This window comes from Triticum urartu, chromosome 6A (assembly GCF_056163025.1).
Source record: "Triticum urartu cultivar PI428250 chromosome 6A, HENAU_Tu73, whole genome shotgun sequence".
Classification (NCBI taxonomy): domain Eukaryota; kingdom Viridiplantae; phylum Streptophyta; class Magnoliopsida; order Poales; family Poaceae; genus Triticum; species Triticum urartu.
In genome coordinates this window covers 291,534,347-291,556,327 of record NC_141878.1, presented here as the reverse complement: position 1 = coordinate 291,556,327, position 21,981 = coordinate 291,534,347, and the positions used below count along the sequence as shown (strand labels likewise).

General features: G+C 44.5%; 1 protein-coding gene across 7 annotated transcripts; it reads left to right on the top strand.

The window, feature by feature from the left end:
* The first annotated feature begins 12,622 nt into the window (after nt 1-12,622).
* LOC125513267 (uncharacterized) lies at nt 12,623-21,453 on the top strand. Of its 7 annotated transcripts, none has more exons than XR_015608107.1 (13): nt 12,623-12,811; nt 12,905-13,025; nt 14,784-15,490; nt 15,600-15,764; nt 15,940-16,098; nt 16,213-16,689; nt 16,787-18,115; nt 18,323-19,795; nt 19,891-20,077; nt 20,181-20,497; nt 20,677-20,779; nt 20,898-20,970; nt 21,064-21,453. XR_015608107.1 is itself a non-coding variant. In XM_087527863.1 (13 exons), the coding sequence occupies exons 3-6, from the start codon at nt 15,239-15,241 to the stop codon at nt 16,285-16,287; spliced, it is 651 nt and encodes a 216-aa protein (XP_087383989.1). In that variant the 5' UTR covers nt 12,623-12,811; nt 12,905-13,025; nt 15,238; the 3' UTR covers nt 16,288-16,689; nt 16,787-18,115; nt 18,323-19,795; nt 19,891-20,077; nt 20,181-20,497; nt 20,677-20,779; nt 20,898-20,970; nt 21,064-21,453. The 7 variants fall into 7 exon arrangements, 2 of the variants coding, with proteins under 2 accessions (XP_087383989.1, XP_087383988.1); XR_015608106.1 differs by having other exon boundaries at nt 12,905-13,050; XR_015608105.1 differs by having other exon boundaries at nt 12,905-15,490; nt 18,323-18,641; nt 18,717-19,795.
* The last annotated feature ends 528 nt before the right edge of the window (nt 21,454-21,981 follow it).

The following is a 21,981-nucleotide window of genomic DNA, read 5'->3' as shown; positions in this document are numbered from 1 at the left end:
GTCCGGTTTTTCCTAAAAGAACCGTTCCGTTTTCCCTCTGATTCTTTTCTTTTTCTTCCGGCTTTGTTTCGGTTTTCTTCCGAAACCCTAGATCGGTTTTCCGTTTCTTTTTCGGTTTCTTTTCCGAAAACCCTAGATCGGTTTTCGTTCTTCTTTCGGACCGTTCGTCTCAACGAACGTGATCACCGATTCTTTCCCGGTTAACGACGTCCGTTCGTTTAACCGTTCGTCTCTTTCTTTTCATCGGATTTATTCCGCGATCGTGATCTCAGATCCGATCTTCGTTCTAGTCTTTCTTCTCGCTCGTTTGTCGGAATCAGGTGATTCAAGCGCCTGGAGTTTCGTCTCGAAACCGCCGTTCCGTCTAATTAACTTGAACAAGCCTTTGCTACAGTAAAATTTGACCTAGTTTCAATTTGCTAGAACCGAGTTGTTTTCTTCCGCCGTTTGTTTTTCCGTCGTTTGTTCGGTTCGTTCTTTCTTTGCAACCGGAGTTCTTAAGTTGAACTTTCTGGTTCATTCTCTTGTTCGAGTTTTACCTGTGCATTAGATGAGTACTTATTGTGTGCTTGTTGTTTGTCTGCGATAGATCACCCGGATTGCGCCGCTTGTTACTTCGAAACCCTAGGTCTTGCGGATCATCAGCAAGGCAAGTAACACTTTGATCATACCTTTTCTACAACCCATGTTTTATTGCATTAGATCAATCCTCTCACACTGCATGATTAGGATCTAATTAAATTATGGGATGGGAAGTAGATGAGGTAGTACCTATTACCTGTTTATTATGAAACCTTTGGGAGTTACTTCTACGTTTGCTTATTATGCCATGCTATGCTAGTAGACGTGGATTGGGTGAGTGATATCCATGACAGATGCGAGATTTGATAATTTAATGGTTTATCTAAGGTGGCAACTTAAACACACATCTGGGTGGATTGAGGCACCTGATGTCTATCAGGACTTGCCTGTTTTTTTTGGACCGCCACCCAGGCTCAAAGGGATCATAAGATCTTTCATGCTAGAAACTTCCGTGTGTAGCCACAAGCCATTATGGGCTCTGGCATAGTTGATTAAGTCGTGCGAACTCTTACGGGTAGACTAGCAGATGTAGGGGTTGTAGGTGGTACGGTCTACCCACATGTAAGGTGCTAGCGCTTCTGAAAGACTGTGTCTCGGTCATCCGTCTTCTCAAACACCATGTAGTGCGAGAAACCAAACGAAGGCGATCGAGTCTTGTGTGGAAAAGTGCGCAAACCTCTGCAGAGTGTACAAACTAATCATAATTAGCCGTGTCCCCGGTTATGGACAACTTGAGTATCTAGTACTTGAATATCATGTGAATCTCAACATGTTACTTCTAATTAATGTTGTTGGGTTTTAATTGTTCACTTAATTGGGATCGGAATGCTGTCAACCATTCTTGATGTTTAACAACTACCATGATAGTTAAATAAATTTATTCCTTTGCAGTAGGGAAAAACTGGCTTTACGCAAAACTGTAGCCATAGAGCTTTCCACCAGCCATATATGCATATAGTATAGCTGTTTCATTCCATTACTCTCTATGTGTTACATTGCCAGCATATTCCATGTGCTGACCCGTTTTCGGGCTGCAACTTCTCATGTTGCAGACTTTTCAGACGACGAGTAAGGTGCTTTTAGGTCGTGGTTCTATACTCAGTGATGCCGTTGGAGTTGATGGACCCATTTATCTTCCGAGTCTTCCGCTGTTATCATTATTAGATGGCCTTAAGCCATATTTATTGTAATAAGTTCTCTTTGAGACAACGATGTAATAAGTGTGTGATTGCCACTCTGCTATAAATCCTTCGATGTACTGTGTGGTGTCAGCATTACTGATCCAGGGATGACACCTGAGCACAGAGCACTTGATCCATTCGGGTCGGGTCGCTACATCGCATTTGGGGTTCTTATTTTATTTTGGTTCCGTAGTCGGACCTTGAGTGTATTTGGATGATGTAATGCTTTATTCATGTAATGTGTGAAGTGGAGATTGTAAGCCAACTATGTATCCCTTTCCCTTATGTATTACATGGGTTGTGTGAACATTACCTCACTTGCGACATTGCTTTCAATGCGGTTATGCCTCTAAGTCGTGCTTCGACACGTGGGAGATATAGCCGCATCGAGGGCGTTACAAGTTGGTAATCAGAGCCTTCCCCGACCTTAGGAGCCCCCCTGCTTGATCGAATTTGCTGACGAGTTGAGTCTAGAAAAATGTTTTGAGTCATTAGGAATTATATATCGGAGAGTTAGGAATTCTTTTTACTCCCCAGTCCCTTCATCGCTCTGGTAAGGCATCGTGACGTAGAGTTTTGACTCTTCTCTTCTCACATTTCACTAAGAAAAAATTAGGATCACGCGGGTATCTTGGAATCGGTCTGATGGTTTTGTGACGAGAACATTGTTCTTGGTGCCTCCTGTCATTTAGGGGTTATGGCAGTGTCCCGGGGAGTTGAGCTCCGAGGTGTTGTCGTCACAATTTTATCGTTGCAGTTCTGGAATACCTGAGTTTAGTTCGCCGACATCGAAAATCTCTTTTATGCAGTTGTTGGTGAGATAACCTCGACGCCACCCAGTACTGGGGCGGGAGTTCGGAAGTATTGCCATAACTCGTATAACGGATGCTTTTCGAAGGTTGAGGTAGATGATTTCCGAAGGTTTCTTGGTTATGTGTTGAAGGATGGATACAGCTGGATGTAGGATTTGCTAGTTTGGGTGAGATATTATGCTTCCCCTGTATCCCCAACACCTAATTGCATAACCGGAAAGGTTCGAGAGTTTCATAGGTGGGAATTCAAGTAGCTCTTAGGATATCTTTCCGACAGATGTATGATATGAAATTGGGGTTCGACGTCTAGTGGTCCGCCTATTCACGGTTGGATTTACAGTGGTCTCGTTGTGTCTTAAAGAGTCCTTGGCTATGCCGACTCGGGGACGCTTCGTATGTCATGTGCACTGCCTTGCACATGATGGTGATGTACGGTCGAGCCCGTGTAGGCCCTACCACGAAAACTTTGGGCGAAATCTCTATCATATGTTTGTTCCGGCTTATTTTGCAAGCCAATCCTTTGTTTTTGTTTTGAGTTGTGGTATTCGAGTTGCTTCGAAGTCAAATGTTGATTCCATACCTTCCCTAAGCGGTGTTCTTATACTCCGATGTGAATACCAATCCTTCATGATAATCAAGATTGTCATGTCAATCCTTTTTCAACCAGCGTGTTTCTCTTCAAGTGGATCCGATCATTTCAACTTCCGCAAGATCATTGATCAGTTCTTCTCAACGGTGTTTGTTTCATCCATCTCAAAGTTGCCTTTGTCTTTCCCGCCCACCCACCCTTTTTCCTCAAGGACTCGGATTTCTTAGTCAAGTCCTTCTATTGATGGGAAGCCTCTCCATTCCCTTTTCCGTTAATGTTCTTATCCGGTGATTCTCATGAAGATTTTAACGGAGCCTCAAGGTCATCTTCCTTAATTTTTTTCTTCTCCGGTGGTTTCAATTCTAGTTTTTTCTGTGTTGATCATATTCTTTCCTTGCTTCAAATGCCTTCTCATACCGATGCTCCTCATATTCATTCATTTCTCGCTATTCAATTGTTCCGGAGTGCTCAAGATATCTCGAAGATTCGTGTATCCACTCTTCTTTCATTCAAGCTATTTCGAGGATGCTATATCATTAAAGCCTTTGATTCAACCGGTGCATTCTCCTTTTCAAGTAATCTTTTCAATGGTGTTTCTTTTGAGTGGGCCCTAACCCACAGGTCTTTTTCCAAGATCTTACCTGACTCTTCTTATTTTCCCGGAGCTATCCTCAAATTCCTTATCGAAGTTTGATGTAAGAATGATTTATCATCAGTCAAATGTCCTTCTCCAATATCTTTCAAATTCTTCTCATCGTTGGCTAAATCTCTTCGCTTTTGATTCTTCCGGAGTGCCTCTTCAATTATTGGTGGTGTTTCTCGTCGTCATTCTCAGATATTTTGAAGACCGAAGAAGAGTTTTACCTCCATATTTTATCCGTTCTCTCAAAGATTCGTCATTCTAGCTTGTTGCCACCCTCTCATAATTGGTTTTGATTGTGAGAATTATTTTCACCCATCCGGAGCAATGCAAGAGTCTTCTCAGTTTGTTATCCGGAGTCCATCAGTTCAGGATTATTCATTCTCAGCTTTCAGCTCTCTTTCTCTAAATCTTACCGGTGCATCGTTCAAGTGATCTATAATCAGTTCGTAATCCCTTTGTTTTCATGTATCTAGTTTGTCTCAAGTACCTTCGTTCATTTGCTAATCCTACCGGTGGTTCGTTGAAGACCTTCTCAAGTTTGCGCTATATCTCTCTTAATCCTTGCTATGAGAATAAGTTGTGTGCCAAATCCATTTGCTCGTCATCATTCAAATTGGTGAAGGATACGCATAACATAATTCTTATTCTTGTTTCATCCAAGTGATTAATTCCTTTCTCCGGAGTGGTTCATCATATCATATTCTCAGTTCGAGATGCTTTATCTTTTCTTTCTCGGAGTTCCAAGCTCTAATTATCACGGAGATCCATCTAAATCATTACAAGGATTCACCTTGTGTTTTCAATTTCTCTTTCTTTTCATTCCTTTTGTTTACCAGAGTTCTTCATCAAGGTGCTACATGATGGTTCATCTATGATTTAATTCATTCTCGAAGTGTTCATCGAGATTCTTTTCTTAGGAGTTCAAGCATTCTTCATCTTGCATCCGGAGTGCTATTATTTCAATCTTATCTTTTGAGGTGGTGTCATGTCATTGTTGACAATTTCCCTTCATGTTTCATGATTCACAAGTTGTCCGGAATGACATATTTTAAACCCATCATTTTTAATTCGTTCATGAGTTCCTTTGTAACCCATCAATCTCTTCATTGGAGTTATCTTGGGTTATATTTCACCTAAACCTTTCCCTAAGGATTGTTGCTATTTATGGTGCTCATAAATGACCCAAGTTCTTCATTTATCCTCACGGTGAAATAAGTTTCTTGTCTCCTTGTTCATATCAATCCAACCGTGTTTCCATTTATGGCAGAATTTCACCTCAAGTTTTTCAGATGTTTTCATAAGCCCACGAGCAGCTTATTGTTTTCGTTGTTGATTTTTAACAACTCCGTTCAAGCCTTATTCATAAGGATGTTTTCTTTCAAATTCATCTATGGGAAGAATTATCATTTTCTTCTCCATAATTTAATTCCAATGATCTACCTTCGATTCCTTCATCCGGAGGCATTGTGATGTTTCTCTTTTCTCTCATCATCTCGAATTGTGAGGATCTTGTTCTTTCGTGCTTATCCATTTAACCGGAGTGTCATGCCCTCTTTCCAAGTTCTTATTCAATTCCTTTCCTTTTCAATTGAAGTGCTGCCCGAAGTTGTTCTCCCTTGTTCCTCTTTTCTAACGGAGTGTTTTCAGCTTCGTCATCTCCGTTGTATTCTTTTCTCGAAATGGCTTAACCTTTTCAAGGTTCTTTGGTCTCACTCGTTTGTCAAAGAAGCAACTTAGTCTTACCTCTTCTCTTCCTCTTCCTTTTCCCTCCGATGCCATTCTAGATCTCGGGACGAGATCCTCTCATAGTGGTGGAGTGTTGTAACGCCCCGAGACCGTTGTGCCAGGTGTCGTCCAGTTATTCGCTATTGTTGCCTTGTCATTTGCTTGCGTGTTGCATCTTGTCTTGTCATCATATGCATTGCATCATCATGTTTTCAAAACTTGCATGCGTCCCGGCCTCCTCGTTCTCTCCGTTGTCCGTTCTGAGCCCAGACACACTTGCACGCGCCCGCGGCATGTCCGAAATATTATTTTATAAGTGGTCAGAAAATGTTCTCGGTTTGGGTTGAAAGTTGGCGTGCGGTCTTATTATAGTGTAGATAGATCGCCTGTCAAGTTTCATCGCATTCGGAGTTCGTTTGATAGCCCAACCGTTAAACTATAGCGGCATTATAGCCGGTCTAACGTCGGACATTTTCGGTCTCCGGAAACCGTGCCGGGCTGCATCCCGCCCCTCTTCTCTCAGACCAAACCGCTCTCCACATTCCACACTTAACCTCGTTCGCATAACCCCTATCTGCACAGAGCTTCGACTCCTCGCGCGCGTCCAAAAATTGTCCCGGACCCGACCCGAGCAGTCGTCACCGTTGTGTCCGGAACATCCCCAAACATCTACAAAACATCTCCGTTTTGTTAATTGGGCTCCCTAGCCTAATTATCTCGAACCGTCCGATTAAAATCGGACGGACCAAATACCCCCTAACCTAATCCCACCTTCTATATAACCAGCAACCCTAAAAACTAGGGCGTTTGTCCCCCTCAGCCGCCGCCACACTCCAAACCCCCTCGGGATCCATCCCCTAGGTAGCCACTGCATCTTCCTCGTTTTTCTCAGCCACCCAACCAGATCCACTTCCCCCTCCATCGGATCCACTCCACCAACCACCGCAGCCTTCTCCCACTCGATCTGGACCACCAGATCTCTGATCTGACGACCCAGGAGGCTCCCATCGCCCCAGCCTTGCCTCCCGCACCCTCCCGCAGAGGCACTCACCTCGACCCCGAGCGGATCGAGCCAGCCGTCCCCGCCGGCGATGGGAAGCAGCACCAGCAGGACCCCGCGGCCTCCTCTGATCTCTCCTCGAGCCAACAGGTCCAAAGCCCCGTCCCTCTCTCTTCTTCCTCTACCGTTTCTTCTCTCTCTCACGCGTCTCCCCTTCTCTCTGTAACGCTGCAGCAGGGAGCACGTTAGGCTCCATGGCTGCCGAAGAAACTCCGCCGCCTCGCCGATTCCACGCCTTCGGGTCGCCATCCCTGCCGGACCTGCAGGACGCCAAGTACAACGCCGTGCTTCTCCTCTATCCCGATCTCCTCCCATGGCGCCCTCATTCCTGAGTAAATCGACCCCGCCGCCTTTATTTCCTGTGCCGAAGCACCACCTCGCGCGCCTCCGTCCTTGAGAAGAAGCTCGACCTGCTACCGGCGACCTCGCCCTCCGACGACCTCCATCGCCCAGGGCCCCAGCGACCTCTCCGCCCTGGCCTCCGCCGCCGCACCGGCGAGCGCGACGCGGGAGCACCGCCTGCATCGCTGCTGCCGTCTCGGACCTCTCCTGCCGCTCCTTCGTAGACCCCGCGCCAAGTACGTGCCTCGCCGGAGTGGTCCTCGCCGCCGCCCTTCTCCCTCCGCCTTGCCCGCTCGCCGGAGCTCGAGCACTGCTCTGCTTCGTGCCCGCTGGCCCTGTTGTGCACTGCTCTGCTTCGGCCAAGCCTCCCTGTTGACCCGTTCAAGCGCCAGCGTGGGCAGCCACCTGGGCCTCAAGCCTCCCCGTGGCCCAGATCTGTTAGACCAGCTGCGGGCCTGCCTCCTCCTCTCCACAGTTCCGGGCCAAGGCCCATGGTGAGCGCCCAGCCGCCCCTGTTTCGGTCCAGTTCCTGTTTTTTCAAATCTGCGTTTTTAGTATTTTTCCAGAGACATCAAATTTTACAGAAACCCCCCCTAGTTTCATGCATTTAATAACTTCACGACCGTGCATCGGATCTAAATAAATTATATATGAAAGTTGCTTAGAATTTTGTCTAGTTTAATAATTTGCAACTTTCATCCATGTTTGAAATGTTTAAATTGATGTTTGTTTTAATTTGCTTAAATAACTTGCTAAAACGGTTTAAATCATAACTAAATAACCGTAGCTCGGTTTCTAATAAACTTTATATGTAAATGGGGTAGAATTTTGCCTAGTTTAACATGGTGGAATCACTTTGCATGTTTAACAACTATAAAATTTGGTTTAGGGCAGAACAGCACCAAACCTAATATATGCATATGGGGATTTACCGGAACTGTTGTTCGTTGCTTCCGGCCTCATTTAAACTTGACTAGATAGGTAGTTTTATTTTGCTTCACCCTCTTGCCATGCTAACAACATTTAATCTTGTTGGGTACATAAACGAGATCGAACTAAGTAACTCGAATGTGGTGTTCCGTCAATATGCAACTCCGTTGCATAATGAGCTCCACTTAATTTGTAGGATTGTTTGTGCACTTTGCCATGCCATGCTTCATTAAACCGGACATGCATCATACTTGATCGTGCATCATGCCATGATTATGTGGTGGTTGTTTACCATGATTGTTCGCTTCTTTCCGGTGTTGCTCTTCGGGTTGGTTCCGATAACGTCGCGTTTGTGAGGAACCGTTCTACTACGTCCGTTTGTCTTCTTCATGGACTCGTTCTTCTTCCTTGCGGGATTTCAGGCAAGATGACCATATCCTCGAAATCACTTCTATCTTTGCTTGCTAGCTGCTCGCTCTTTTGCTATGCCTATGCTGCGATACCTATCACCTGCTTATCATGCCTCCCATATTGTTGAACCAAGCCTCTAACCCACCTTGTCCTAGCAAACCGTTGTTTGGCTATGTTACCGCTTTCCTCAGCCCCTCTTATAGCGTTGTTAGTTGCAGGTGAAGATTGAAGTTTGTTCCTTGTTGGAACATGGAGATGTTGTCCCTTGTTGGAACATGTTTACTTGTTGGGATATCACAATATCTCTTATTTAATTAATGCATCTATATACTTGGTAAAGGGTGGAAGGCTCGGCCTTTTTGCCTAGTGTTTTGTTCCACTCTTGCCGCCCTAGTTTCCGTCATATTGGTGTTATGTTCCTGGATTTTGCGTTCCTTACGCGGTTGGGTAATAATGGGAACCCCTTGATAGTTCGCCTTAAATAAAACTCTTCCAGCAATGCCCAACATTGGTTTTACCATTTGCCACCTAGCCTCTTTTTCCCTTGGGTTCCGCGGACTCAAGGGTCATCTTATTTAAACCCCCCCGGGCCAGTGCTCCTCTGAGTGTTGGTCCACCTCGTCAGCCGCCGGTGACCACCAGGGGCAACTCTGGGCTGGCCTACCGGAAGTATGGACAATCTGAGTGTGCCCTGAGAATGAGATATGTGCAGCTCCTATCGGGATTTGTCGGCACATTCGGGCGGTGTTGCTGGATTTGTTTTAACTTGTCGAAGTTGTCTTGTAGAACCGGGATACCGAGTCTGATCGGAATGTCTCGGGAGAAGGTATATCCTTCGTTGACCGTGAGAGCTTGTCATGGGCTAAGTTGGAACTCCCCTGCAGGGATTTGAACTTTCGAAAGCCGTGCCCGCGGTTATGGGCAGATGGGAATTTGTTAATGTCCAGTTGTAGAAAACCTGAAGTTGACCTTAATTAAAATACATCAACCGCGTGTGTAACCGTGATGGTCTCTTTCCGGTGGAGTCTGGGAAGTGAACACGGTTGTTGGAGTTATGCTTGACGTAGGTTGTTTTAGGATCACTTCTTGATCATAGTTCATCGACCGTGCTTTTGCCTTCTCTTCTCGCTCTCTTTTGCGAATATGTTAGCCACCATATATGCTAGTCGCTTGCTGCAGCTCCACCTCATACCTTTACCTTACCCATAAGCTTAAATAGTCTTGATCGCAAGGGTGCGAGATTGCTGAGTCCCCGTGGCTCACAGATACTTCTAAAACCAGTTTGCAGGTGCCGTTGAGACCGTGCAGGAGACTCAACCAAGCTCAAGGAGGAGCTCGATGAAGATCTTGTCCTTTGTGTTGTTTCGTTCTAGTTGATCAGTAGTGAAGCCCAGTTGGGGTCGATCGGGGACCTTGTCGCATTTGGGGTTCTTCTTTTATTTTGGTTCCGTAGTCGGACCTTGAGTGTATTTGGATGATGTAATGCTTTATTCATGTGTTGTGTGAAGTGGCGATTGTAAGCCAACTATGTATCCCTTTCCCTTATGTATTACATGGGTTGTGTGAAGATTACCTCACTTGCGACATTGCTTTTAATGCGGTTATGCCTCTAAGTCGTGCTTCGACACGTGGGAGATATAGCCGCATCGAGGGCGTTACAATAACTAATCTAAAAAAGAAACTGGCTGAACGCCGAGTAGTCGCCGTCGTCGCCGTCATCGTCGGACTTCTCCTCCTTGACGCGGCCGTCCCTGTTGGACCCCTGACCGGCATCGCCAACGCGGGCTGGTGGCGGCGGCGCGTCGTCGTCGTCGCTATCGCAGATGACGACGACTCCGCCTTCGTCGCGGCCGCGTCGGCGCTCCGCGAAGCGGCGCAGGGTGGCGCACTGGCACTCCTTCGCCTTCTCCAGGCGCTCCTTCTCCATCTCTATGGAGTCCCTGCGCGCCCATTCCAGGGCCGTGTCATCGTCGTCGAGCTCCGTCTTCACCGGCGCGAGCCCCGGCTCCGTTTTTGGCTTGACGAAGCGCGGAGGAGGAGCCGACGAGGAGGCGCGCCGACCGCCCTCGTTGATGACGATGCCGGCTCTGCGAGTGCGCCGGCCGAGCGGCGTCTCCGCCGCGGGCTCGGCCTTGACGCCGAGCAGGGCTGGAGTACCGGAGGAGTGCGAGGAAGATCGCGAGGAGGAAGAAGAGGAGGAGGACCCGAACCTCCTTGGCGCCCATGGCCCGGCACGTCGGTGGTCCGCCGGGGCGGCCACCCTCGCCGGGTACGCCAACGGCGGGTCGTTGCCGCCCTTGAGGTACGTCAGCACGCCCTCGAGTGTGCGGCCGGGGACGCCCCACCACAGGTGGCGCCCCTCGCTGTTCTTCTGGTCGCCGACCACTGGCGCGTCGTTGGTGGACGCCAACCGCTGCTGCTGGCGGCGCTCGAAGTACGCCGCCCAAGCCATGTGGTTGTCGGCGGCGTACTGGGGGAGGGAGAGCTGGGCGTCAGTGAGGGAGGCACGTACGACCTCGACCTCCTCTGCGAAGTATTTGGGCTTGGCCACGACGTTGGGCAGCGGGGGAACGGGCACTCCCCGTCGCTGAGTCTCCACCCCGTCGGCCCGGTGCGCATGTCCGGCGGCGCCGGGATGTTCGCCTGGAACAGGAGCCAGGACTCCTGTTCGCGTAGCGAACGGCGGCCGAAGCCGTTGGCCGCCGCCTCGTCTCCGGGGAAACGCTCTGCCATGGCGAGGGGCTCGGGAGAGGTAGAGAGGGAGAGGGAGGGGCTGGGCGGCGGCGCTCGGGAGAGGTAGAGGGAGGGGCTGGGCGGCGGCGAGGGGCGGGGCTGGTGTGGGCACAGGCGAGTGAGGCCACCAGCTATATAGCCGCGCCGCGCCCGTGTGAACGTGTGCGAGGGAGGGGAGGCGTCGGCGCGCCGTCCCGTAACGCACCGCCCGTGAAGAATCAATGGCAAGGCTGACCGGCAGTAGCCTTGCCATTGATTCCCCGCGGGAACCGAGGCCGTTGGGGGAAGACGAGGAGCCGTGTCGCTGACGCGGCTGGCCCGCGGCTTTTTCGCACCAAAACAGCTCGCCCCGGCGCCCCCGGGCGCCCCCAGCGCGTCAGGTTCGGCCTGGGTCCGCCGCGCTGTTTTCGGCCCAGGCCGGCGAAAATCGGGCTCCTGGGGGCGCGACTGGGCCGTTTTTCGGCGCCGGCGCGAGAAAATCGTCTGGGGAGGCCTTCCTGGGGCGCGGCTGGAGATGCTCTTAACGAGCGCTCTTTCGGGAGCCTCGCAACGATCAGCGCCACTTGACGCGCTCTCAGCTATTCGCCGCGTGTCGCGCTCTGGACGCTTCCTTCGGATTTTTTTATTTTTCCGCCCACGCTTTTGGCTTTTTAAACGGGTTTTTTTTGGGTTTTTTTGACGTTTTGGTTTTCTCCCCGTCTTCCTTAGCTTTTCGATCAAAAAAACCGGGGAAAAATTTTTTGCACGAAAAAAACACGTTTTTTTTTGCGAAATTCACGGTTTTTCTCCGCGAGAGGCACGGTTGTGCTTTCGCGAGAGTCACGATCGTGCCTCTCGGAAAAGGAAAAACAAAACACGTTTTCTGTTTTTTTTTCTTTCGAGAGAGTCACGGTTTTGCTTCTGCGAGAGGCACGGTTGTGCTTTCGAGAGAGTCACGGCCGTGCCTCTCGGAAAGGGAAAAACAAAACACGTTTTCTGTTTTTTTTCTTTCACGAGAGTCACGGTTTTGCTTCCGCGAGAGGCACAATTGTACTTTCGCGAGAGTCACGGTCGTGCCTCTCAGAAAGGGAAAAAACGCGTTTTCTGTTTTTTTTTCTTTCGCGAGAGTCACGTTTTGCTTCCGTGAGAGGCATGGTTGTGCTTTCGCGAGAGTCACGACCGTGCCTCTCGAAAACGGAAAAAAACGCGTTTTTTTTTCTTTCACGTGAGTCACGGTTTTTCTTTCACGAGAGGCACGGGTGTGATTTTGCGAGAGGCACGGGTGTGCCTCTTTCAAAAAAGAAAAAAACTGTGCTCCCGATTCGGTTTTTTCGCCCGATTTTTTCGTCCGATTTTTTTCATGAAAAAAAATTCGTTAAAACCTATCAACATGGGATCTAGTTTTGAAGATCTCGACGCAAAAAATCCAATGGTGAAAAAGGTTCGAGATTTGAACGCACAGTTTAAAAGATAAATGTTTTAAATAAATGAATCTATGAAAATTTTTTTCCCAGTTATGATAAGTGGCATGCTGCATGTGTGTCACTTGTCGCGATCTGGAAAGTGGAGTGGTTTTTGCAACGAGTGTTCCTTCTTAATTAGTTAGTGATTCGCAAAGTGTCGAGGTACGGCACACCACCCCTGACTTCATTTGGGCCGGCCTTTTTTCATTGTCCTCGTTTTTCGTTCATGCATCTCTTTCGTCGCTCCAGATAAGGAAGCTTTCGTTCCTATTCATCTGCTTCTCCTGTCGGATGCCCGATCCTCCCTCTTCATTTGCTTCTTCCTCGGGGCTCCTAATCCGGCAGGACACCGCCGCCCCTCGTAAGCAGTCAACAGTTCTCTCTCCCCCTGATTTGTCCGCCTCATCGCTAATCTGATCTGGCTGACGTCGTCGCAATGGATGTTTATTTGCAGGTGTTTAGTGTCTCCATCGTCGGTGTCGGCTTTGTCTGGGTTCCGTCAAGCTCGGCGGCGTCTAGGGCTCCCGTCAAGGCCTGCGTCTTTTAGGGTTCCTTCAAGCTCCGCGTCATCTAGGGTTCGTCAAGTTCATCATCTTGAATGTAATGGCCCCAATTCTGCGCGATTTGTTCCTTTCTGTCTGTGTGTTACTACAAGATCGAGGCTATTTATTGCGTTAGTGTCTGTTCCTGTGTTTGCTAGGGTTTGATGAACATGGTCTTGTACAGGGCAGTTCTGATTTGGTGAATCTGAGTCTAGACTAGGGGGTTGTCTTCAGAGATTAGATTTCAGGGTATGATGCGGCATGATGATATGGTGTTGTGTGTTCGTGTGCTTTGCTTTCTGATTCTTGTTTCTATTTTTGTTGATGATGATATGGGGGTTGTGTATCTCAATGGAGGAGTTCTTATCGCTTGTTTTACATGTTCTTTTTAGTTTTTGTAATGTGTAGCAGCATTATGGACTAGTTCAGTTGGCTTGTTAGGATGTATTTTCCTTAGAAGCAAGCACCTGTCAACATATTTAACCAACTAAAATTACTTAATTTTTCGTATGTTGGTTTGATCAGTACTAGTTCTCTGTGTCTGTTGTGGTTGGGTGTCGTCAGTGGATCTTCTTCTGTTTAGTTGTTAATTAAGAAAAATAAAGTCGTTTGCTGGACTAGACACTAGGGGACAGAAGATAGCAATCAACATGCAAAACCAGTGCGATGCAAATTTGTGAACAGAACTTGATGAACCTGAGTTTAAGGTTTCAGCGCCACCCCACCAAGTGGGTGCACAAATAGTTTATTGGTTTTGGTGTTCTCTGAGTTTATTGTTTCAGCGCCACCCCACCAAGTGAACTGTTTTTCTTTGTTTATCTGGGAGTTGTGTGCGATGTCTAGTACTGGAGCTTCTATTTGTTCAAGTGGACGCATCTATCATCAGTTGGCAGTTATCTTCTATGTAAATGAATTATAAGTGAAGCCCGATCTTTGCTTAGACAAGTGTGTTAAGTTGGTTGCATAATTTACTGTAGCATCTACCAAATAACTGTATAGATTTAGGTAATTTGTTCCTACTGCTGCTTACTATAATAGCTAGTTTTCTTGTGTCTTTTTTCGTTTTACCCGCGAGTGATGCTATAAGGGAATGACTAGGGAAAGTATAAAATGATTCAAAAAACTCCATCTCCAGCCATTGTTGAATTAATGTCTGTAGCTTAGAATTAAATGGTTCAAAAAACATTAGCCATTATTTTGGTCTGGAAATCAGCCAACAAGAATAATAGTACTTCTGAAATTGTCTACATTGTCTCTCATTTTTTTTCTGGTGCTTATTCTTGTGTGGATGTGTTGTATAAAAGTGAATAAGCATTTTTTATGGACTAGTGTTAGGTCTGGTGATTTTTGTTGTAGGTTACAACTAACAATTACTTAGATGTTTTTTCATCATGTTCATATGTGTGCATTGATGTTATTTTGCAACAACTTTAGCACTAGTACTTGTACCTTGATACTTTATTACATGATGGATGACCTTTGTGTTTCTACTCTTTTCACATATGTATGGTTCTGGTGCTAGTTTTGTTTTTTTAGACGAGTGTTCGTTATTGAAATGGTATTAGGTGATGTGACTGTAGTTTTTGATATAGGACGTTAACCCAGTAGTGCAAGATGAAAGTTGCAAGATGTGGTACTTATTAGTTTGATACTTTCTTGTTATTCATTTGCTTGTTTTTTTAATGTATTACATGTTTTTTAACTGTCATACTTTCTTTGTTGTGACTTATACACGTACCAATGATACTAAGTACTACTTTTGTTTCCTTGAATTAATCTTTGTTTCAACAGCTTACTTTTTATTATTGTACGGTTGTCCCTCAACTGTCAAAATGCCTAGACTTTACAAATATCCTTAGGGTACTATCAAGCACAGATTTTCGACCGTTAGGTGGCATAAGGCAGTTTGTGATTTAACTGACAAACAGAAGTCGTATTTTCCAAATATGAGCTCGATAATCTCCTGAATATTCATCCTCATTTGATGATTTGAATTCCAATTCTGCAATGGGTTGCAAACCACATAAACTATAATGGACCTGGAGTTTTCAGAAAGGGTCAAAAGATCATTCGTCTTAGAAGGGAGATGGTAATTCAGGTTTTTGGTATCCGTTCTGGTTCTGTGCCTTTTCCTCTGGACAACACAGATGTAGTTGTTGTGGCTAGAGTATTACAACTTAGGTTTCAGTATCTTGATAATGGTCAGAAGTACATTCCAGTCGATAATATTATCACTATGATGAAGAATGACGAGACCGCGGAAGGTTTCATGTGGAGCTTCATGTTTCTATTTTCTGTCCAACCTCTCGGAATTATGCAAATTGGAAAATTCTTTATGGCTCCATGACATTACCAAGCTGAAGACCTTTGATTTGGATCAGCTTTGCATTGATCACTTGAACAAGGAAATTGATAATTTCAGCACCAATCTCTTCAACAAAACTGAAATTCCGTTGAACATTTCAATCTATGTTGGTGGATGCTTATCTTTAGCCGCTGTAAGTTTTCTAATTTTTTTCTCCTTTTCATTTTTTAATGTAGTGTTAACTTCTGCATTCTTTTTTATAGTCATTGATTCCCTCGTTCATCTTTTCTCATGATTGCTAGATTGTTTATCTGGACTTCGTAGACTTCACAAAAGCTTCTGAGCAACGAAACATCAATTATGCAGTCCATAGAATAGCCCATGTTCAGAATGAAGACTTTGACTATCTATCTATAGTGGACTTGAACACATCATCAAAGAAGCCGTTTGTATTGGGATTCTTACCAGTAAGCTTGTTTTATCCTTTTTTTATTCTTTTGTGCATTCTTTAAGTGAGGAAAAAACTTGTAGTTATAGTTTCGAACAAGAAGGAGCATTTTTTCATTGTTTATACTTTTGGTTCCATGATCTGTTTAAGAATACCCAGTAAGCTTTGTTGACTATATTTTTTATCTTGTTCAGCTGAGAGACATCTCCACGACACCTTACAGTGCTCGTGCAATCGTATTGGCTGAGGAAAAGTGGCTGAATGCCCCACAAACTTACCATAATGAGGAAAATGTCATTCCAAACTACAGTGACATCTCAAATGTTGCATCTACTTCGAACCATAATCCAGAAGTATGTTTTCATGCTTTTTATTGCCTTTTGTTTATTAATACATTTTAGTCTTGTCAGCTCATTTTCATAGTAGAACTAATACACATGTATCTTTTTTGTTTGTCAAACTAATAGGCTATGAACATAATATCTCAAGTTGTTGCAAAGCATGATCAAATTTGGAAGAAGCTTCATGAACAACATGTGTAGAGTATGTTTGCATATATGCAAGCAACTCTGTTGTCTTTACAACCAAATTCAAACATGCAAGTCAACATTGCTGGCACTTCAACCACAAATCCCATTATTCTTCTTTCAGCAGCAAACAACAGGAATAATCTCAGTGAACCAGCAGTAAACACCAACAATCGCCCAGTTGAGGTAAACAATGAGCCAATTAGATGTTCTTTATTCCAAGATCATGTAGGAGTCAGTCCTACTCCTGATGTTACCTTAAGCCACACCAGCAAGGACATCCAAGTTCAAATTCCAACTCGAGTTCTAGAGCAAGTGTCAGTTCCTCAGCAAGTACAGGAAACTGACCAAGCACCTACAACTGTGAACATTGGGTTTTTTCTGGTATTAATGAAGCGAATTCAGTTGGGAACAATGGTAATCATTTTCACAACACACTTAATCATTATATTTCTTTTTAGTCAAACAAGTGAGAGCACTCAATTTGATTTTAACACTCTTATTGACATCTCAGGTACCATCTCTGAGCCAATTCAGACTCCATAATTGGCATTCCTGGAACCACTGTGTCCTGTTTATCCTATAGTAGATAGTGAGGCAAATCAGATAGATTTTCAGCATGTCAACATTGTGCCTGAAATTCCTCTTTCTGGGAACTCAGTTTATGTCAGTGAGCAAGTTCAGGTAGTGAATGAGCTAGAGTCAAGTGTTGTTAATGTGCTCAATCAGACCCCAAGTAAAGAAATGTCTGGTGCTTGTCCCAATCCTCCTTTCCTAGTTCAGAGCAATGCTAGTCCTCACAATCTACCGTCTCCTTCAAGTAACAATCTGGGCCTCCAACGATCTGCATGAAACCTTCCACCTCCCCGTGTCACCGCTCGCATTGGAAGAAATACGTGACATACAGCTAACCTTGACCAAGATCTACCCTTCCACATCGAATACTAATATTTGGCACTACATATGGGGCACGGCCACTTTCAGACCTAAGGACTACTATTCATATTTCTTTAGAGATGCCCGAACCGACCCCATGTTCAAACACCTGTGGAAATCAAAATGTACAATGAAGTTGAAGGTGTTTGGCTGGCTGCTTTTTCACGACAGACTCAACACACGTAATATGTTGAAGCGGAGGCACTTTAACATCGGATATGATTTTGACTGTCTCCTTTGCGGGCTTCCAATCGAAGAAATAGTGGACCATATGATCTTCACTTGTGATTTTAGCAGGACATGCTGGACCAAACTTGGTATTCAATGGACCCCCTTTGGTAACCGTCTCACTGCTCTCAAGTTGAACAGAGACTCCTGGCGTGACCCATTTTTCATGGAAATTTTTCTCACTGCCGGATGGAGCCTATGGAAGGAAGGAACAACAAACACTTCCGTGGAGTTGACCCTACTGTTGGGTCCTGGTTTTCATGCTTCAAAAATGACCTAGGTCAACTCCAGCATAGAGTCAAAGAGGCCCATAGAGGCTTGTTTGTCAATCTTTGTTCTGCTCTAGGTTGATAGTTTCTATCTCTTTTTCTTACCTGACTCCTCCCGTGGAGAGCTGGTAATTCACCCCTCCCTGGTCTGTGGGGAGGGGGAGTAGATGGGTAACCGAGTTAGGCACCCTATATGTCTATGTAAACACCCCATTTATATAGATATATAAAATCACAGTGGGAGTCCTCTCCCACTGTCAATTCCCTAAAAAACAATCTAATTGAAGATGGTTGTATTCCAAAGGAATTGAATTCACAAGCAACTGAAAACATGGGTGATGGCATTGAAATCGCCATGGAGTATGCTGATGATATTTTGATGCCACAACTTGACAACTCAGTTCCCAAAGGTAACTTCTATTTGCTTTCTCTTGGTGCTCCATTGTCTTCTTTCATCACGTTGAAAATTTTACTTGCAATTTCTGGTTTAGTTTTGGGATGCCCTGCCATATTCTTTTTGTATGCTTCACGGTTTTTCTGCACACAATGCTTATTATATGCAATTCATTGATTTTGTATAGACATTGTAGTACCTGAGAATAAGTCATCTGATGCAGCAATGAATATATCTGGTCCGAGCACTATAGAGAAAAGAAATCAAAAGAAAAGGAAAGCTGAAGTGTTATGTTCTGAAGAAAAGCTATCAAAGATAACTATCGAACCTCATGTTCAGGAATTTTATAAGAAGTACCTTGGAAACAAATACTTCAATACAACAACAACAACAACAAAACCTTTAGTCCCAAACAAGTTGGGGTAGGCTAGAGGTGAAACCCATAAGATCTCGCAACCAACTCATGGCTCTGGCACATGGATAGCAAGCTTCCACGCACCCCTGTCCATAGCTAGCTCTTTGGTGATACTCCAATCCTTTAGGTCTCTCTTAATGGACTCCTCCCATGTCAAATTCGGTCTACCCCGCCCTCTCTTGACATTCTCCGCACGCTTTAGCCGTCCACTATGCACCGGAGCTTCTGGAGGCCTGCGCTGAATATGCCCAAACCATCTCAGACGATGTTGGACAAGCTTCTCTTCAATTGGTGCTACCCCAACTCTATCTCGTATATCATCATTCCGGACTCGATCCTTCCTCGTGTGGCCACACATCCATCTCAACATACGCATCTCCGCCACACCTAACTGTTGAACATGTCGCCTTTTAGTCGGCCAACACTCAGCGCCATACAACATTGCGGGTCGAACCGCCGTCCTGTAGAACTTGCCTTTTAGCTTTTGTGGCACTCTCTTGTCACAGAGAATGCCAGAAGCTTGGCGCCACTTCATCCATCCGGCTTTGATTCGATGGTTCACATCTTCATCAATACCCCCATCCTCCTGCAGCATTGACCCCAAATACCGAAACGTGTCCTTCTGAGGTAACACCTGGCCATCAAGGCTAACCTCCTCCTCACACCTAGTAGTACTGAAACCGCACATCATGTACTCGGTTTTAGTTCTACTAAGCCTAAACCCTTTCGATTCCAAGGTTTGTCTCCATAACTCTAACTTCCTATTTACCCCCGTCTGACTATCGTCAACTAGCACCACATCATCCGCAAAGAGCATACACCATGGGATATCTCCTTGTATATCCCTTGTGACCTCATCCATCACCAATGCAAAAAGATAAGGGCTCAAAGCTGACCCCTGATGCAGTCCTATCATAATCGGGAAGTCATCAGTGTCGACATCACTTGTTCGAACACTTGTCACAACATTATCGTACATGTCCTTGATGAGGGTAATGTACTTTGCTGGGACTTTGTGTTTCTCCAAGGCCCACCACATGACATTCCGCGGTATCTTATCATAGGCCTTCTCCAAGTCAATGAAGACCATATGCAAGTCCTTCTTTTGCTCCCTATATCTCTCCATAAGTTGTCGTACCAAGAAAATGGCTTCCATGGTCGACCTCCCAGGCATGACACCAAACTGATCTTTGGTCACGCTTGTCATTCTTCTTAAGCGGTGCTCAATGACTCTCTCCCATAGCTTCATTGTATGGCTCATCAGCTTAATAATGGCGATAAGTAAGTTATTTCAGGAACAACTCTTTCTTTAAACATCAAATGATCTTCGTATTTGTGCATTTTGTTTTTGAACTATTCTATTATTTTCCATGTAGTCCGACTGTTATCGATGTCAATGGCTTTCCAGTGGACTATGATAATTTCTACAATTCTCTGAAGGCAATAGGAAAGGTTGATAATGAAATATTCAATGCCTATGTCCAAGTTTTCAATTACGATAATGAAAGTCCAGCTCCAAAAACTAAAGAACCTTCAAAGTATTGCTTTACTTCCTACTTCAAGGTAATTCTCTAATGCTCATTGATATTTTTGTATGTTTTTGTTTCACAATACACTCCTACAAGTTATGTTCTTAATGCCTTTATCTGTTTCATCTTTTCTGCAGGAGAAATTGCTTCTAGATCCCCAAAACTTCAATTCTAGGTCTTGCCTAAGAGAATTCAAGAAACTATACTCGGGGAAGAGCTTACATAAGCGTGATCTAGTACACATTTTTTTATCATTCCATGAAACCATCATTTTTGCATCTTTTTCATCTATACTCATTTTTCTACTTTAATTGCCATCCAACTTTACTTCCCCCGAGTTGATTCCTTCCGTTGGACTTTGTTCTGCGTCAGCAATCTCTTTGAAACAGTTAATTTCTTCAATTCAAGGAGTTATGTTCCTCAAAATCAAGTCAACAAGTTAACATCAAATCTGGTTTGTTTTCTTATTTTATTTGTCTTACTCTTCACCTTATAAGAGCAAATGTTTTATCTGGTACCTGTCACATGTTACTTTCTAAGAACGTATGACTATATTTTCCACATAATTTAACTTTTGTATTTCTTTACTATAGTTTTGTGTTTGTTTAACTCTGCAACTTCTTTTAAATGTAGGCAATCAACATGGGCACCCTTTTGAAGTCTTCTGGATCCATATACAAGAATGTCGAGAAATTTGAGTGCATTTCGCCTGAGAACTACCCCAGCAAAACAACCTGTGAGTAAAAGAACTATCATTGTACTAAGTCCACTTTTCTGTTTAACAAGCAATATACTTTACATTTTTGAAATAACATGTTCTTTTTTCTGATTTTGATGTAAATGTCTTGGTACAGCCACAATTGTGCACTCTATGCTATTATGTACATGGATATCTGGGATGGCAAGAACATGAAGAACATTGACGATGTATATTCTTTTTATTGTTCTATGTTCTTTTCCCTAGGTCTTTTTATCACTTTTATATGCTTAATCTTTTGCTCACATTTTCATCTGTATCAGGAAATTATTCCTCAATTCCGGCAGGTTGTCACTTACAAACTCGCAAAGTCTGACATCAATGAAGAATCCTTCTAGGGAGTTCAAGAAGATGTTTCAACCAAGAAGAGGAAGATGTGTCGTTACTTATGTTTACAAAGCAAATGCTTAAAGCTACTAAAGTGCATCGTTTTCACCCATCGATGTGTGCCTTTAATAATGTTCATTGCAAACTTGAAGCTACTTGTTTTATATACTTGAAGCTACTGTGCACCAGAAGTACTTATAAGTCACCTATCAAATGTTTGAAAAAGACTTTGAAGTATGCTTTTCTCTTGTGGAAAACACTTTCCCACCGGTTTGTACCTAAACTAGTTACGTTACAAGTCATTCTTGGCAATCGTTTCAGCATTACTATGTTTTTTACAACATGTTTTTTGAACTGCTTATTTTTCTTTTTTGTTTCTTCATGTATGTGTTGTTGTAAGTGCTTCTAGTGTCACCTCTAGTTGGTTTTGGAGTATTGATGACAAACGTGGTTGAGGGACTAATGTGTTTGTGAGATTCACATGAGAAACATAGGTAGAAGTCCCTATTGATTCGGTTTACCCATCAAAGATGACCCCTAAAAATGCATGAAGACATTGGTAGTTCGTGAAGACATTCGTGTCGAAGATAATGATGCGTTGATAACCCACAAGTATAGGGGATCACAATAATTTTCGAGGGTAGAGTATTCAATCTAAATTTATAGATTCAACACAAGGGGAGCCAAAAAATATTTGAAGGTATTAGTAGCTGAGTTGTTAATTCAACCGCACCTGGAGATTAATTATCTGTAGCAAATCAGTATGATAGTTTTGATAATAGTAGCAGCAGTAACGGTAATAGTGATAGTAGTAATTTTGTAGCAAGTGCAATAGTGATGATAGCAGTAGTAAC